This window comes from Ostrea edulis, chromosome 2, assembly GCF_947568905.1.
Source record: "Ostrea edulis chromosome 2, xbOstEdul1.1, whole genome shotgun sequence".
In the NCBI taxonomy this organism is placed as follows: domain Eukaryota; kingdom Metazoa; phylum Mollusca; class Bivalvia; order Ostreida; family Ostreidae; genus Ostrea; species Ostrea edulis.
Genome location: NC_079165.1, coordinates 57,225,394 through 57,242,302, shown reverse-complemented (window position 1 = coordinate 57,242,302; position 16,909 = coordinate 57,225,394). Strand labels below are relative to the sequence as shown.

The following is a 16,909-nucleotide window of genomic DNA, read 5'->3' as shown; positions in this document are numbered from 1 at the left end:
AATGGATTATATTTTCAAAAACAACAATAAAAAACATTGTTAAATGCTTTCATATTTACTAAATTCTTCGAAATTCAGGTTTACTATCCTATATTTTTAGTCTATAAGCAATATACTTTACATAATGTATATATATAGGTCAAACTGCAAACTTTCCTCTTCGCATTATATTTCCCTCACTGTCATCACAAATACGGTCACATGTTTAAATAAAATTATTTTATTCAAAAATGATAGCCATCAGTACAATGTACATACATCTACGTGGTATTGACATTGATGGATGGTTTTTGTAATGCATTCTCAGCTTGATCAATACTTAAACAGTTTCATAGAAATGTCTTTTGTTATTATAGCAAAACCCCAAGGAAGATAATCAAGGAGCACCCGGTTTATCACGTGACTGAGTCCAAGCCTGGGCAATGGTCCTCCTCATATCATCATCACCTTCATCGTACATCTTCTTGAGCATGTCCATCATGCTATCATTGGGATCTTTATCATCATCAACTTTTGGCCTGTGTGATGAGAAACAATAATACTTGATATGAATCTGATACTACCAGCACTGCTTTTTTTCTGTTCGGATCACTTTGACATTGTGATACAGTTGGAACTTTTAACAGCACAATATCATTCTGCCAATAGAACTAGTTTATATCATATCAACAAGAGGACCACTTTAACATGTTTCAAATCAATTCATTAATATTTTTGTTGCTTACTGCCAGTTAGTGGTTTATCATTTTACAGTACATATCCCATCAGCACAACAGTGCATGTACCAATGATATGTCAATTTCAAGATTAACCAGAAATTCTGTTAAAACCCCCCACTTCTAACAGTATAATTCAAGAGACTTCATATTTTTCAGAGAAAACTGGGGTTATACAAGTGATAAGGACTTCTTAGTTACATTAACTTTATTTCCTACTCAAACTGCCCATATGTTAAATGAAGCAAAGTTTAACATAAAGAGTAGAAATCTTAAGTTATGGCATTGCTTTTGGGCAATTACAAGTGTACCTACAAATTGACAGATCACATTAAAGTTGGAGTTTTTGTTCAACAGGTAGAAGAAGCTAGTTAGTATGTGTTTAAATTCATTAAGCTGAATATCACTTCACTTTTGTCATGCTGTAAAATCAATCATTCCTGTTTAGTTTTGTTTTTTATTGTGTATCCTCATCATCATCAAAACCGTACTACATGTACTAAATTAAGAAACGTTTTAGAAACATAAGCCCCAAGTGTGGCAGTGTTGAAAAGGATCACCTTTAAATTTAGAATGTCTGCAATCATAGTGAAAAATAAGGGTTATAATAAGCAGTATTTATCTTATATTCAGTGAATTTAGGGGTCATCTGCTCTTAAGTGGCTACCGGTACACCAAATTTGATGTTTGTCAAGGAAAGGGTTCTCAAGATACAGTTGAACTTTGGTATCTCGAACACCAACATCTCAAATACCATGGATACATCGTCAAAATGATTTGGAAGTCCCAACCACTTATACTTTTAAGTATTTTATCCTTGATATCTTAAATCCTTGGATATCTTGAAGTTTTTTCTCGGTCCCATTGAGTTGGAGATGAAGTTTAACTGTATTGAGAAGAAATATATTCCTTTGTCCAGAGTAGCTTGACCCTGACCTTGTGACCTCAAAATCAATATGAGACATTTATCATTTAGGGGAACCAGTGTACCATGTTTTATGTCTGTCAAACAAAGTTTTCTCAAGATATTGAGCAGACAATATCTTCTACATTCAGGCTAGATCTTCTACATTCAGCTTAGATTGACCTTTGACCTAATGACCTTAAAATTAATAGGGGTAATCTGCTTTAATACAAGTGTCAGCTTTACTGGTTTGGTGATTTTTGATAAGAAAATTTTGTAAAAACTACACTGCATTTTCATCATTTTTTTTATTTTCTTTCCTTAGAATGGGGGTTTGACCCTTTTAATATTTGAAAACAACCTTCAATCTCCTTTATCCAAGAATGACTAGAGGCAAGTTTGGTTGAAACATGATCCATACAGCTGCATGTTGAGGCCTGCACCCCTCACCATGGGGGTCACAAGTTTCACAATTCAACAGGCTTCCCTGTGTTTATTTTTACTATGTACTTGGTTTAATTGCTTGATGTCGAGGACTGTAGATGAAGAAATTTAAAGAAACAAGATGTTTTTGTGAAACACTATGTCCCTGGTGGCAAGAAAGATACTATAAAACATTTTTAAGAAAGTAGGATATTTCTAATGTCAAGGTCAAAAGGAAATGTTTTGTGATAAGAAATCTATATACAAAATATGAAAACCCTTCTTTAAATAGTTCAGGAGAAATTACCAATCTAAACTTTAAAAGTAAGTCAAATGTCAAGGTCACAAGGTAAAAAGTCAAGGTATAAAATGAAAGAGCTTGCCACAAGGAACACATTAGTCCGAAATATCTGACATTTTCCTGGCTTTTTTATGATTTTGAGATTTACCGTGCCAGGAAAACGTCGGAACCGGTGCCATTATGTAAACTGGCATTCTCGAGCCGATTTTAAATACTTGCAAGCCGAATTTAATGTTAAACTCATAATTAATCAATAAAACGATGCTTCTTGTACTTACTAATATCGATTTTATGGGTTCTTTAATCACATAAACAGCCTCATGAAAACATTTTAACAAACTGTCGAGCTGTTCTGAGTCACGTGACTTGTTCGCTCAAATGACAGCGAAAATTCGGTTGACTACAATTGTGTGCTTCCGTTATCAAATTTTGGAGTGATATTTTCTTAAATCGATATTAGTAAGTACAAGAAGCATTGTTTTATTGATTAGTTATGAGTTTAACATTAAATTCGGCTCGCAAGTATTTAAAATCGACCCGAGAATGCCGCCTCCAGGTGGAGGCGGCGAATTTCCAGTTTACATAATGGCGCCGGTTCTGATGTTTTCCTGGCACGGTAAATATCAAAATCATAAAAAAGCCAGGAAAACATCAGATATTTCAGACTAGGAACACATGTGAAATATGAAAACCCAACTTAAGTTATGTGCAAGCTTAACATATTAATATTTGGGTCAAACTCCAAGGTCAAGATCACATGGTCAAAGATCATTATATAAAATGAAAGATCTTAACACAAGGAATCTACAAATGAAATATGACAGTCCCATCACTCACCATTCAAAAGTTATGAACAAGGTTAGAATTTTAGATAAAGTTTTCAAGTTTGGGTTAAAATGCAAGGTCAAAGAACATGATATCAGATGAAAGGTCTTATCATAAGGAATCTACACATCCTACCTTAAGTACTCCAATGTCAAGGTTCCAAGATAAAACAAGAGGCCCAGAGGGCCACATCACTCACCTGAGTCACCTTGGCTCAAATTTATAGATTTTCCCTATATATTTGTATGCAAAACTTTGATCTCCCCCTTGTGACCTCATCCTACCCCTGGGGCCATGATTTAACAAACTGAAATCTGTCAGAAAACTTCCATGTAACTATCAGCTTTTCTGGCTCAGTGGTTCTTGAGAAGAAGATTTTTAAAGATTTTCCTTATATATTTGTATGTAAAACTTTAATTCCCTCTTGTGGCCCCATCCAACCCCTGGGGGCCATGATTGAACAAACTTGAATCTGCATTATGTCAGGAAGCTTTCATGTAACTCAGCTTTTTTGGCTCAGTGGTTCTTGAGAAGAAGAATTTTAAAGATTTTTCCTATATAATTGCATGTAAAACTTTGATCCCCTCTTGTGGCCCCATCCAACCCCTGGGGGCCATGATTTGAACAAACTTGAATCTGCACTATGTCAGGAAGCTTTCATGTAAATTTCAGTTTTTCTGGCTCAGTGGTTCTTAAGAAGATTTTTCCTATATATTAGTATCCAACCCCTGGGGGCCATTTGAACAAACTTGAATCTGCATTATGTCAGGAAGCTTTCATGCAAATTTCAGCTTTTCTGGCTCAGTGGTTCTTGAGAAGAAGATTTTTAAAGATTTATCCTAAATATTAATATGTAAAACTTTGATCCCCTATTGTAGCCCCATCCAACCCCCGGGGGCCATGATCTGAACAAACTTGAATCTGCACTATGTCAGGAAGCTTTAATGTAAATTTCAGCTTTTCTGGCCCAGTGGCTCTCTTGAGAAGAAGATTTTTAAATGACCCCATCCTATTTTTGAATTTTTGTGATTATCTCCCCTTTGAAAGGGACATGGCCCTTTATTTGAACAAACTTGAAAGTCCTTCACTCAAAGATGCTTTGTGGCAAGTGTGGTTGAAATTGGCCCAGCGGTTCTTGAGAAGAAGTCGAAAATGTGAAAAGTTTATGACAACGACAGACAACGGACAAATGTTGATCAGAAAAGCTCACTTGACCCTTTGGCTCAGGTGAGCTAAAAAACTTTGGTACCAAAGAAAGTCTTGTCACTAGGAATGCACATATGGAATATGAGAACCGTATCACATTCAAAAGTTATGAACAAAGCTATAGTTTTGGACAGATAGACAAACATACTGAGCAAAAACAATATGCTCCTCAATCTTCGAAAAGGGGGCATATAAATGCATCTTCCTTGTATGAGCCATAAAAATCATTTTAGTGCCAGAACCCCTGACCCACGGGCCATGAATTTCTCAATTTTGGTTGAGCCCTTTCAGTTTCACTATATAAGCCATTGAGTCATATCCTAACACTAGAATATATTTGGCGAAATCACCCCAAAAAGTCTCTTCAACACCAAAATATTATTCATAATTGAACTCTTAACTAGGTTTAAGTTTTCAAAATTCATCAGACAATTCCTTCAAGATCTATAATCTGGAAACTGGTGTCATGTACCACTCAACCCTTAAATCCATTAGTAGTACATACGTATAACAAAATTCATTACCATTACATATAACTTAACACCTCATATTCACTGAATAAACTTATATACTTCTGTTGTGTTGGAGTAACGTGGAATTGAACTTGTTTCAATTAAATCTCTGGGGTTGTACTCACTTTTTCTCCTTTTCCTCCATGGCTTTCTTGGCAGCCTTCTCCCCAGAGGTGACATATGGCCAGGTCTTCCCCACTGTACTTTTCTTCAGCATCAGAAGGACTGTGTCTGTTTTTACCTTCAAAGTAAACCAATGCAATATATTGCAAATGCTGTGTAATTTGAAAATAAACTTACATGTATGGGTGTAAAATGGTTTTTCAGTTTTGGGAGATTTGAATAATCAATTTTTTGGTACTAAATGGAACAAGAGTTTCTAAGATCACAGACTTCCCTCAGGCTCCACAAATGAATAATCAACATTTAATGAATGCATTCTCACTATGTGATCCTTATAACCCCATCTTGGGAGTCTAAATACCCGACTCCATCGTTCAAATATTTTACAGTTCTGGTAGAAGCCTACATGCTCAACATATCTATGCACCTAGCTAGTTCCTAGATGGCTAGGCGTAAAGAAGATTTGTAAACATCATATATAATGCATTTTCACTATTTGATTCAAACAGCCTGAAATCTTGATTCATGGGCCATGAATATCACAATTTCACTTTAAATATAATAATGCACCAAGTATGTAATGTTTCTTAGATTGTCAAGAATAGGGTCCGAGAAGACGATTTTTAAATCCATCACGCATTTTCACTACATGATCCATATTGCCCCACCCTAAAGTCCTAAACCCCTGAATTAAGGACCACAAGTTTCACACAAAAAAAATTAAAACTCCTGCTGGACTTGAATTCACAATTAACAACAGATCAGCAGTCGACACACGTTAACCGAGCCGAGCCGACAGTATCCAAGGCGACAGTAGCCGAGCTATCCACAGGCAGCTTTGAAAGGAATACACAAGTACTGCTGATATTTCTCATTCTCTGCCATCAGCTCACACATTGTTCGAGAGAGTAAGGAACGACAACTCTGCATGGGAGATTGGATATTTATATTTACATTCTGTTTCAAAAGGAAGTCAGTCACTATGACGATGTGTTATTCCTTTTTAAGGATTGCACAATTTTCAAAGGTAGTCTCAACCTAGCTGCAATAATATAGCCCTCTCCGATATTTTTTGAACGTCAGAATAAAAATAAATAGGATAGGGCTACATTATTGCAGCTAGTTTCAACTCTATAAGGCTCCATATTGAAAAGGACCATGAAATTCACAATTTTTGCTGCCCTGCTAAAATTTTTTACAGTAATTTGGGTTATTACCAGTTACATAGTTTCTGAGAAGAAATTGAACAAGAGGCCCATGGGCCACATCGCTCACCTGAGTCACCTTGGTCCATATCAGAAGATTTTCCATATCTATTTGCATGTAAAACCGTAGTCCCTATTATGACCCCAAACCTACCCCTGGCGGCCATGGTTTTTGCAAACTTGAATCTACACTATGTCAGAAAGCTTTCATGTAAATATGAACTTCTTTGGCCCAATGGTTCTTGAGAAAAAGATTTTTAAAGATTTTCCCTATATATTTGTATGTAAAACTTTGATCCCCTATTGTGGCCCCATCCGACCCCAGGGGGGCATGATTTCAACAAACCTGAATCTGAACTATATCAGAAAGCTTTCATATAAATCTCAGCTTTTCTGGCTTAGTGGTTCTGGGAAGAAGATTTTTCAAGATTTTTCCTATATATTTGTATGTAAAACTTTGATCCCCTATTGTGGCCCCATCCGACCCCCGGGGGCCATGATCTTAGCAATTTATAATCTGCACTATATCAGGAAGCTTTCATATAAATCTCAGCTTTTCTGGCTCAGTGGTTCTTGAGAAGAAGATTTTAAAAGATTTTTCCTATAAATTTGTATGTAAAACTTTGAGGCCCCCCTTGAGGCCCCATTCAATCCCCGGGGTCCATGATTTTAACGAACTTGTCTGCAATATATCCAGAAAAAAAAAAAAATAAAAAAAATAAAAAAAAAATAATTAAAAACCCAACTTTGACCCCCTATTGTGGCCCCATCCGACCCCCGGGGGCCATGATTTTAACAATTTAGAATCTGCATTATATAAGGAAGCTTTCATATAAATCTCAGCTTTTCTGGCTCAGTGGTTCTTGAGAAGAAGATTTTTAAAGATTTTTCCTATATATTTGTATGTAAAACTTTGGTCCCCTATTGTGGCCCCATCCGACCCCCGGGGGCCATGATTTTAACAATTTAGAATCTGCATTATATAAGGAAGCTTTAATATAAATCTCAGCTTTTCTGGCTCAGTGGTTCTTGAGAAGAAGAATTTTAAAGATTTTCCCGATATATTTGTATGTAAAACTTTGACCCCCTATTGTGGCCCCATCCGACCCCCGGGGGCCATGATTTTAACAATTTAGAATCTGCATTATATAAGGAAGCTTTAATATAAATCTCAGCTTTTCTGGCTCAGTGGTTCTTGAGAAGAAGATTTTTCAAGATTTTCCCTATATATTGGTATGTAAAACTTTGGTCCCCTATTGTGGCCCCATCCGACTCCCGGGGGCCATGATTTTAACAATTTAGAATCTGCATTATATAAGGAAGCTTTCATATAAATCTCAGCTTTTCTGGCTCAGTGGTTCTTGAGAAGAAGATTTTTCAAGATTTTTCCTATATATTTGTATGTAAAACTTTGGTCCCCTATTGTGGCCCCATCCGACCCCCGGGGGCAATGATTTTAACAATTTAGAATCTGTACTATATCAGGAAGCTTTCATATAAATCTCAGCTTTTCTGGCTCAGTGGTTCTTGAGAAGAAGATTTTTAAAGATTTTTCCTATATATTTGTATGTAAAACTTTGACCCCCTATTGTGGCCCCATCTGACCCCCGGGGGCCATGATTTTAACAATTTAGAATCTGCATTATATAAGGAAGCTTTCATATAAATTTCATCTTTTCTGGCCCAGTGGTTCTTGAGAAGAAGATTTTTTAATGACCCTACCCTATTTTTACCTTTTCTTGATTATCTCCCCTTGGAAGGTGGCCTGGCCCTTTATTTTAACAATTTAGAATTCCCTTTACCTAAGGATGTTTTGTGCCAACTTTGGTTGAAATTGGCCCAGTGGTTGTTGAGAAGAAGTTGAAAATGTGAAAAGTTTACAGACGGACGGACGGACGCCGGAATACGGGTGATCAGAAAAGCTCACTTGAGCTTTCAGCTCAGGTGAGCTAAAAATGTTAAAAAATCAATGATGCAGGAAGACATACAGCCAAAACTTATGATGCATGATGACAGGCAGGAAATAGGTCACCTGAATTAAACTATTAACACTGTATTCTAAATGTAAAAATGTAGAAGAGGAGTAACCACAATGTTGATACATGTAGCCGGAGGGGGCATATCCATATACCCTTGGTGTTGCCTTTTTAAAATTATATGGTACTGTAATGCTGTATGTATACACACATATATCTATAATGCAGTACCCCATTTCCTAAATTTCAATCCTTGCTAGAGCAAAATACCCATGACTAATTGGGAGAAAATTATTTCAATATGATAATGATTGATCCATGACATTGCTCACCATGGGCATCAATAAGACATATTAAATGTACAACAACATGACCAACACGTATGTAAACCTGTGATTAGAGGATATTTATCAAGTAACCATCTCTTTTCTCCAAAAAAAAACAAAACACCTCCTCATCAAGTCACAATATGTATACATGATATGTGGCATTAAATGTATATAGTTTTCACATTTGGTTACATGCCGATGAGCAATGTAATTCATATAAATAGGTCTTGCATTCTATATAAAAAAGGGCGACAAAATTTTCCAATATTTGCATCCACCCAAATCTCTATCTCGGGGTTGCGAAATTCACAACTTTGGTACATCCATTTCTGTTTTTCCTAAATATGCATGTAGTTTTTATACAAGGTTTATTCGGAAATTACTGAGACATTGTTTATTTTCCTTTCTAATCGACATTGATGGGCAAAAATTGGAAAGATATGTTAACAATAGGCCCATGGGCCACATTGCTCACCTGAGTCACCTTGGTCCATATCTGAAGATTTTCTGTATATATTAATTAGTATGTAAAATTTTGATCCCCTATTGAGACCCATCCTACCCCTGGGGGCCATGATTTGAACAAAATTGAATCTGCACAATGTCAGGACATTTTCATGTAAATTTCTACTTTCCTGGCCCAGTGGTTCTTGAGAAGAATTTTTTATAAGATTTTCCCTTTATATTTGCATGTAAAACTTTAATACCCTATTGTGGCCCCAACCTACACCCCGGAGACCATGATTTGAACAAAACTGAATCTAAATTTCAGCTCCTCTGGTCCAGCTGTTCTTAAAGGACAAAACGCATGTTTCTAAACTTTTTAATTTTTTCAGCAAAATCAATTCTTTTCATGCCTAAAACTACTTTCAATGTGTTTTAAATTAAATATTTTGGGTAGTTTTCGAGTTCGAAAGCGATGTAATTCAAATCTTGCAATATACATATTTACTTTCGCTATTTTACGCGCCATTATGTGTGACGTCATATGCGCCCTCGGGTTCGAAAACATCTATTAGCCATTTCATAAACAGATTAGATTTAGTCGACAAAAAAACTATTATCACATTAACGGCTTGTAAATAATATTGCATTAAGATGTTTTGTGCCGTGCTTGGGTGTACTAGTTGTCGGTAGAAAGGATTTAGACCGAGTATTTTTCAATTTTTCGAAGGAAGGTACGAGAACAAAGACGTGGATAATTTTTTGTTGGAGCAAGAACTTTACCTTAAAAACAAACACCCAGTCACCTTTTCAAAAACCACTTGGACAGAAACCCTGATAAACTGCGAGAAAATGGATATATCGAAGCTATTAAGCACTGGTGGCCTACTGCATACATTCTGTTTTGGTCTTCAAATTCAATACACACTCGGATCAACTGACCTTCACTTTGTAACAACATATACAATGTAACTTGCGAGTGTCTACCAACTGGTAGATCAGATTTACAAAAATTTCATGATACAAAATAATTGAACTTTTAATTATATAAGTAAAAGAGTATCTTATTTCCTAACTTTAAATTGAATTATAAAATTATTTCCTCATTGAACTCGTAAAATCTCTCAAGAGTGTGTCAGTATAACGCCGTGCTCCCACTTCCTAACGACATACTGATCACAATTCAAAAATAATAAGATTGCTTTCTAAAAATAAAATGTGATTTCCACTTTAAATTTGATTATTTTTATTGATTTGTGTTTTTCTTCTTCTTTTTCTTCCTTTCCGAAATGCGCCCGTGACAGTAGCTTGGCCTAGGGCCTAGTTGTCAACAATGTAACGTATTATAATTTGTCTAATCCAAAAATAAATAATGATTGCACTGTTTATTTTAGAAAAACAGCGCCAATTACAGATGTATAAAGGAATAACATTACCAAACAGTTTGTAGACAGCGACCCATATAAACATTATTTACTCGCAATATTGCCGATTTCATACTCACTTTCCTTGCTATATTTGGGCATTTACATCGCTATTTGTATGCACTGGTGGCGAAAACATAAAACTTGGGAAATTTGTCAACATCGATTTAAATGTTGCCAATGGGGAATATATTATGCCCCTAAAAGCTGAGTTTTTAATGATATCTCACAGTACTTTCACAATCCAAAGGGCGCATGTGACGTCACTGTACCACGTGACTACCTACCTAATTAACTAGACTTTTTTGAAATCGGAGCTTAGATTTAAGTCTGTATTGTGTTTAATTATCGCAAAATTTCGGCGAACGAACTATTAGAATTAATTACTATAAGCATAAGGAAGACAAAATGCATGTTATTTTGTATACTTTGAAAACATGACATGTGTCCTTTAAGAAGAATATTTTTGAATGACCCCAACCTATTTTTGCATTTTTGTGATTATCTCCCCTTTGAAGGGGGCATGGCCCTTCATTTGAACAACTTGAAAGCCCTTCACCCAAGGATGTTTTGTGCCAAGTTTGGTTGAAATTGACCCTGTGGTTCTGGAGAAGATAAAAATGTGATTAGTTTACGCGGACGCTGACACCGACAAATTTTGATCAGAAAAGCTCACTGAAGGGTCAGGTGAGCTAAAGTGTCAATAACAATAAATAAAATTGAAATTTCATTAGAAATAGGGTTTATCATTTATTTTTTTTGAAACAGTATACATATGTATTTATGTGTGGAAGGTATGGGTACTCGGAGCAGTCAGGAAATCAGATGTTGAAAATAAATAAAAGCTATATGTGTTTCAAGCCTCGATATTTCCAGAGAAAGTGGAAAAAGAATCAAAATTTTATACATCATTTTTGAAATATCTATCGCACTGTTTGATTCAGAAAATACAGAATACCGATGTAAATTACAAATTAGGCTCATTCTGCGTGAAATGGTTGCATAAACAAGAGGCCCATGGGCCACATTGCTCACCTTGACTCATATCTAAACATTTTTCCTATATTCGCATGTAAAAATTTGACCCCTATTGTGGCCCCAACCTATTCCTGGGGACCATGATTTTTACAAACTTGAATCTGCACTATGTCAGGAAGCTTTCATGTAAACATAAACTTTTCTGGCTCAGTGATTTTTCAGAAGATTTTTAATGATTATCCCTATATATTTGTATGTAAAAATTTGACCCTCTACTTTGGCCCCATCTTACCCCTGGGGACCATGATATCTACAAACTTGAATCTCTGCACTATGTCAGGAAGCTTTTATGAAAATGTAAACTTCTTTGGCCCAATTTTTTTCCTTAAAAGACAAATAAGAAATGCATTTGCCTTCATAAGTAGGGTTTCTTAAAAATAGCTGATTGTTTACTTCTTGCAAGTTTTCCATCTGATGGACTTTGATAACATACTGGTTTTTTTTTTAACATTTTCAATTAAATCTTTAATAATATTGAGAAATTCTTCATCATACAAGAGAGAGTTATTGAATTTTCAGAGACCTTTACCTCTCTTGAACATGTTGAAGTCATAAAATTTTCATGAAAAACTAATCATTAAGTGTTCAGATCAATAACTTACATCTATAGCAGTTGTAAAACTTGACGATATTCTAAAGTTTAAACAAGTCATGTCTACTTTAAGAGGATTCCTTTTCCTCCATGTAAACCTGTTTGAGACTGGGTAAAATTGTCTAAAAATATCTATAAAATTATTGTTTTCCATATCACTTTATGCAATTTTTGTCTAGCATTAGGGTTATTAATGTGTTTAAAATAAAATTAATCAAAACTGGAACTCAACACAAATAATATTATCATAGTAAAGCTCATGCACCTTTTCTTAAATTTTTTATACCGTATATCAGGTTTTTACTGCGTGTATCCAATTCCTGCTTTGTTCATGACGACTTCTGTATTGCGGAAAATAAATCAGTGTAAATTTGATACAAAGTTTTGTTTTTGTAATAAGAGTTATATAGCATACACGTAATTAGTGATTCACGCAGTAATAGTTGTCGAGCATCGAAAATTCGTCGCTAGATTGCTACCGATGGCAACAATCGATAGCTGTAATCTGACATAGATAGTTGGTAAACATTTATCATTAAGCCGATTTTAATCTTTACGGCATCTTAAATTTTCAGAATGACCGATAACTCTAAATTCAGATAGTGTACAATGGCTGACGATGCTGAGATATATCATTACGATGCAAAGCGTTGTTTTGTGGAAATATTTTGATTTAAGAAGAAAAACGAAGGACTGCCTAGCAAACAAAACCACAGGAATCAGCAAGCCTACAATGTAAACAACAACTACTGAGCTTCGCAAAAGTAACGAGTTGATTACAGTGTAGACCTTTACAGATAAAACTACCGACTCTTGTGATCAAGTTTGTTTGTTTTTAGTTCGAATGAATTTATGTAAATGTACATGTACAATTTCTATTCCAAAAACAGGTGTATGAAATTTATGATGACATTTTATAAAAAGTAATTTAGAAATTAAAGTGAGACGTCATAAGATTTCGCAAAGTCAATGATTTAATAAGATTTATGCATAACAGGAACCTAAATTTTGTTGAAGTCTTTTTCAATAGTTATCATAAAAAATCTTGTTAACTATGAAATATTTAAAACCTCCAAGTTATATATGAATAATCAATTATGTTTCAAAATATTGAATAAAAAGCCAATAACTCTGTTTTCATTAAATTATTTGTTAAGTTCATTATGCAATAGATTTCCTTTATTTTTCAAAAACATTTTCTATATTTTTTAAAGAAACAGTTTCATGAAATTGTTATGAATACTATTATATCATTTTAACCAGTTTTTGTGAAATTTTGATAATGCTGTTTATGGAAAATTGCAATTTTCTGACATTGATAACTGGTATGAGTTTGCTAATTGATAAAAAAAAATAAATTAATATAACATTCTTATTTTGTCATTTTTATTTGTTACTAAGATATATTGTTTGAAGAATCAACAATCAAATATAAAATTGAACCTATAATTCTGGAGGGGTGGACTTACCTTAAAACTAAATTTAATTCTCTGTATAATTATAATCTCCATTATATTCAATTATGAATCAAAAAGACACATTTGATTCGATTTGATAATCGATTGTAAATTTCTTCTGATTCTTGAACACTACAGGTAATAGTATGGCGAAAGTTCCGTGTCTCTGTGTGCCTAGTTATGTTTATCTAATAAATGACAAGCTAATTAAATGGGTCACGTTCTTCGCTTCAATCAATGTATAATTATACCTGAGCTGCTCATACATGTAACGGTACACGATTTATGACGGTTTTAAACTCTGAAAATAATTATTGATAAAATATTTTGCATGACAGCTACATTCGCTGGAGCTTTAGATGGATCATTCCCCTTCCCTTTCAGCGGAGTTCACTGCAAATCAACTTATTTACGTTACTATACCGCCAAATTGAATATATTTACTAGAGTGTAAACAAAAGCGCAAAATTGCTGTGGAAAAATGAATTCGAGAGTTTGTACACAGCACATGTGTGTGATCAGCTGAGTGGGTCTTCCGAAATTGTTAAGGTGAAGGTCGATCTATATATCTCTCTCACCCAGATGAAGCCACTTGGAGCGAAATGGCTGACAATTAAAGCTCTTAGACTATGATTACATGCGAAGAAAACCCAAAATGGATTCAGGGAAGCAGGAATATCATCCATATTGGCCGGGATTTGATTAAATTATAACAGTAACTCGGATATCATGTAAATCGTTTCATTGACTGAATTCTTGCATTAAAGATCAAGAGTTATACATACAAAAGCTTGCTTCTTTTCCCCCCAATTCCTTCATAAGTTTAAATAATCGGCAATTATATTCTCAATATGACTTTGAACTAGTGAAAATTTGATTTGTGTAAATTTGATATACTGTTTTAGGGTTCTGATTTACAGAAAAAACCTGATCTATGGTATATGCAGAAGCAGATAATTTTCTTATGTATCACCTTTTTTTTGACAACATATGTGCATCAAAATATTGCAACCCTCTTGGAGTTAAAGGAAAAGGAATTGGAACAAGAGGTACTGTGAGCAATGCTCACTAAGAATACACCCCGCTTACCCCAATCTCCCAAAGGGTGTTGGTAATAGGTAAAACTTCAGTATTATGATCCAAAAGGTATCTAGGAACACAGCATCTCCATGCGATGAAAAAAGCAGTTAAAGAATTTAAATGGAAACCATATTGCTACTTTGATGTCCAGTGCGCGTGACCTTTGACCTTTTGACCACAAAATCGATAGGGAACATCTTCATCCCATGGGTAGTCCATATGTATGATATGGTGACTGTAGGTGGAAAGGATAACGCTTTAGAGCCCGGAAACCATATTGCTACTTCGATGTCCAGTGCGCTTGACCTTTGGACCCCAAAATCGATAGGGAACATCTTCATCCCATGGGTAGTCCATATATATGATATGGTGACGGTAGGTGGAAAGGATAATGCTTTAGAGCCCGGAAACCATTGCGTCTACAGACGGACAAACAGACGGACAACCCGATTCCAGTATACCCCCCCACAACTTGTTGCGGGGGGTATAATAATCGATCAAACCCCATATAAATGTCATTTTCAGATTCTGGAGTGAAGTGTGTGCATTGAAAACAATAAATATTGTGCAAACCTTTAAAACAGTTAAAACATCTATAAGTTTTTTAAAATCTCCTTAACCTTGATAATTTACTGGTATTATTTTAACTGATATGCTTAAATAAAGCAGTACCTGAAACAGTAACTTTCAACTAATATCTGGCGCTTCGGCTTGTATTGATGAATAATTCACGAGAGGAAAAACATAAAAAGTTAGTGAGAAAGATATGCAGAGAACATGTAAATTAAAAATGGCAAGCAAGTCTAAGGTCACCCTGGGAAATGCATGTTACATCATTGTCATAAACAAAAGCAAACATAAAGTAAAGTTCCAGAGAGTCTAGATTTTATTCTTGCGTCTCTTGATCTTAGTTTTAATGTTGTCTAAAATGTCAAACTTCACTCTTCGTTTACCTCACCATAACTACACCCATTTAAGTACCATGCATTAATAACATCAGGATTTTCATTCGACTGGTTGATGAGTAAGGTGTTTAATGTCAGACAGCCAAACTTTTCCTTATGATTTCTATTTCAGGATGGATCTTTTCCGCATCACCTGGGCCTTGGAAAGCTTTTTTTCTTCATTTTAACCAATAGAGGTTGATGTTTTAACTGTCTTTACTGGAATCCTGTAAATCGCTAGCACGTCATTCTCCCGGATATTTACCTTACATCCCTTCTCAAGCACTCTCTGCACAATCTCAACGTTTTCTCTATCCCTCTGAGGAACGCTTTTGAGCTTTAATGTGTTTTTCCTGGAATACTCATTGTTGCTGTTTGGTACATAAGCTTCACATGCATAGATTTCTGTTTCCTTCAATTCTGTATCAAGGTCCTCAACTCTGTGTCAGACTGTTGATTGTTTCATTTTGTTTCTCTATCACTCTCTTAGTGTCTCTATGTTGTCTTTCATAGCTTTGTTGATCATATCCATTTTCTCACTCACAACTTATGACACAACACTTCTCACAATGTTTCTAACAAAAATTTCAAGATTACTTTTTTAAAAAATACCAAATCACTTTTATTAATTCGCCTATGTTCATCCATAATAGACTTTGTCTCCCTCCCAACTTACTGGGCCTTAAAACTGGAGCTCAACTTCACATGACCACTTTACTTGGTGCCGTTTTTGTTCCTTTGAGACTTTTGCATATTAATTTTACATATTGGTGATGGTTCTTGAGAAGACCATTTTCACAGAATTTGCCTAAGTATTTCTACCTACATGTTAAACATTGAACCTCTTCTGTGACTTCTCACTGAACCCACACATTGAATTCCAATATAAAATTTCGAACCTCTACTGTATCCTGGCAACATAATGTGAAGAAATTTGAATCTATACTACATGAAAATGGTTGCATATCAGTTTGATATATTGTAACCTTCTAAGTTCTTGAGCAAAATACTTTCATAATGAATTTCCATAGTGCCAAAAAATTCAAAACCATGCTTGTGGTCACCCTGGGGAATATGGCGTGAATGAATTTGAATTTACAACACAAGAATGCTTGCACATTAATTTAACAATTTGTGCTCAAATTACATGCATACAACAAATATGGATAAAAACAATCTCCTAGTAGAGGGCAATGACTTTCCTTAACAACAGACAAATCACCAGTATCAGAATACCTTGTTTCTGGTTTTGTAGGCATACAAAAGCTGGTGAATCTAGACTTTTTTGCCTGAACCTTCGAGATCTGAACATCCTTGGTGTAATTTGAACTTAGTCTTTGTCCGTTTATTTACCTCTGAATTCTCTGACTTCCTTCAGTAACTGTCTTACCTTGTACCAGCTATCTTCTG

At 35.0% G+C, this 16,909-nt stretch overlaps 1 protein-coding gene across 2 annotated transcripts in view; it reads right to left on the bottom strand.

Moving 5' to 3' along the window:
* Nucleotides 1–199: 199 nt before the first annotated feature.
* The window catches only part of LOC125681986 (calcyclin-binding protein-like), a 31,085-nt gene continuing 14,375 nt past the window's right edge, over nt 200–16,909 (bottom strand). For both annotated transcript variants that reach the window (XM_056154526.1, XM_056154527.1), the window contains exons 7-9: nt 16,890–16,909; nt 5,013–5,128; nt 200–518 (exon numbers count right to left, since the gene is read on the bottom strand). The exon at nt 16,890–16,909 is cut by the window's right edge and continues 83 nt beyond it. In XM_056154526.1, the coding sequence (XP_056010501.1) occupies nt 377–518; nt 5,013–5,128; nt 16,890–16,909 (278 nt within the window). In that variant the 3' untranslated portion in view covers nt 200–376. The remainder of the gene's footprint in view (nt 519–5,012; nt 5,129–16,889) is intronic.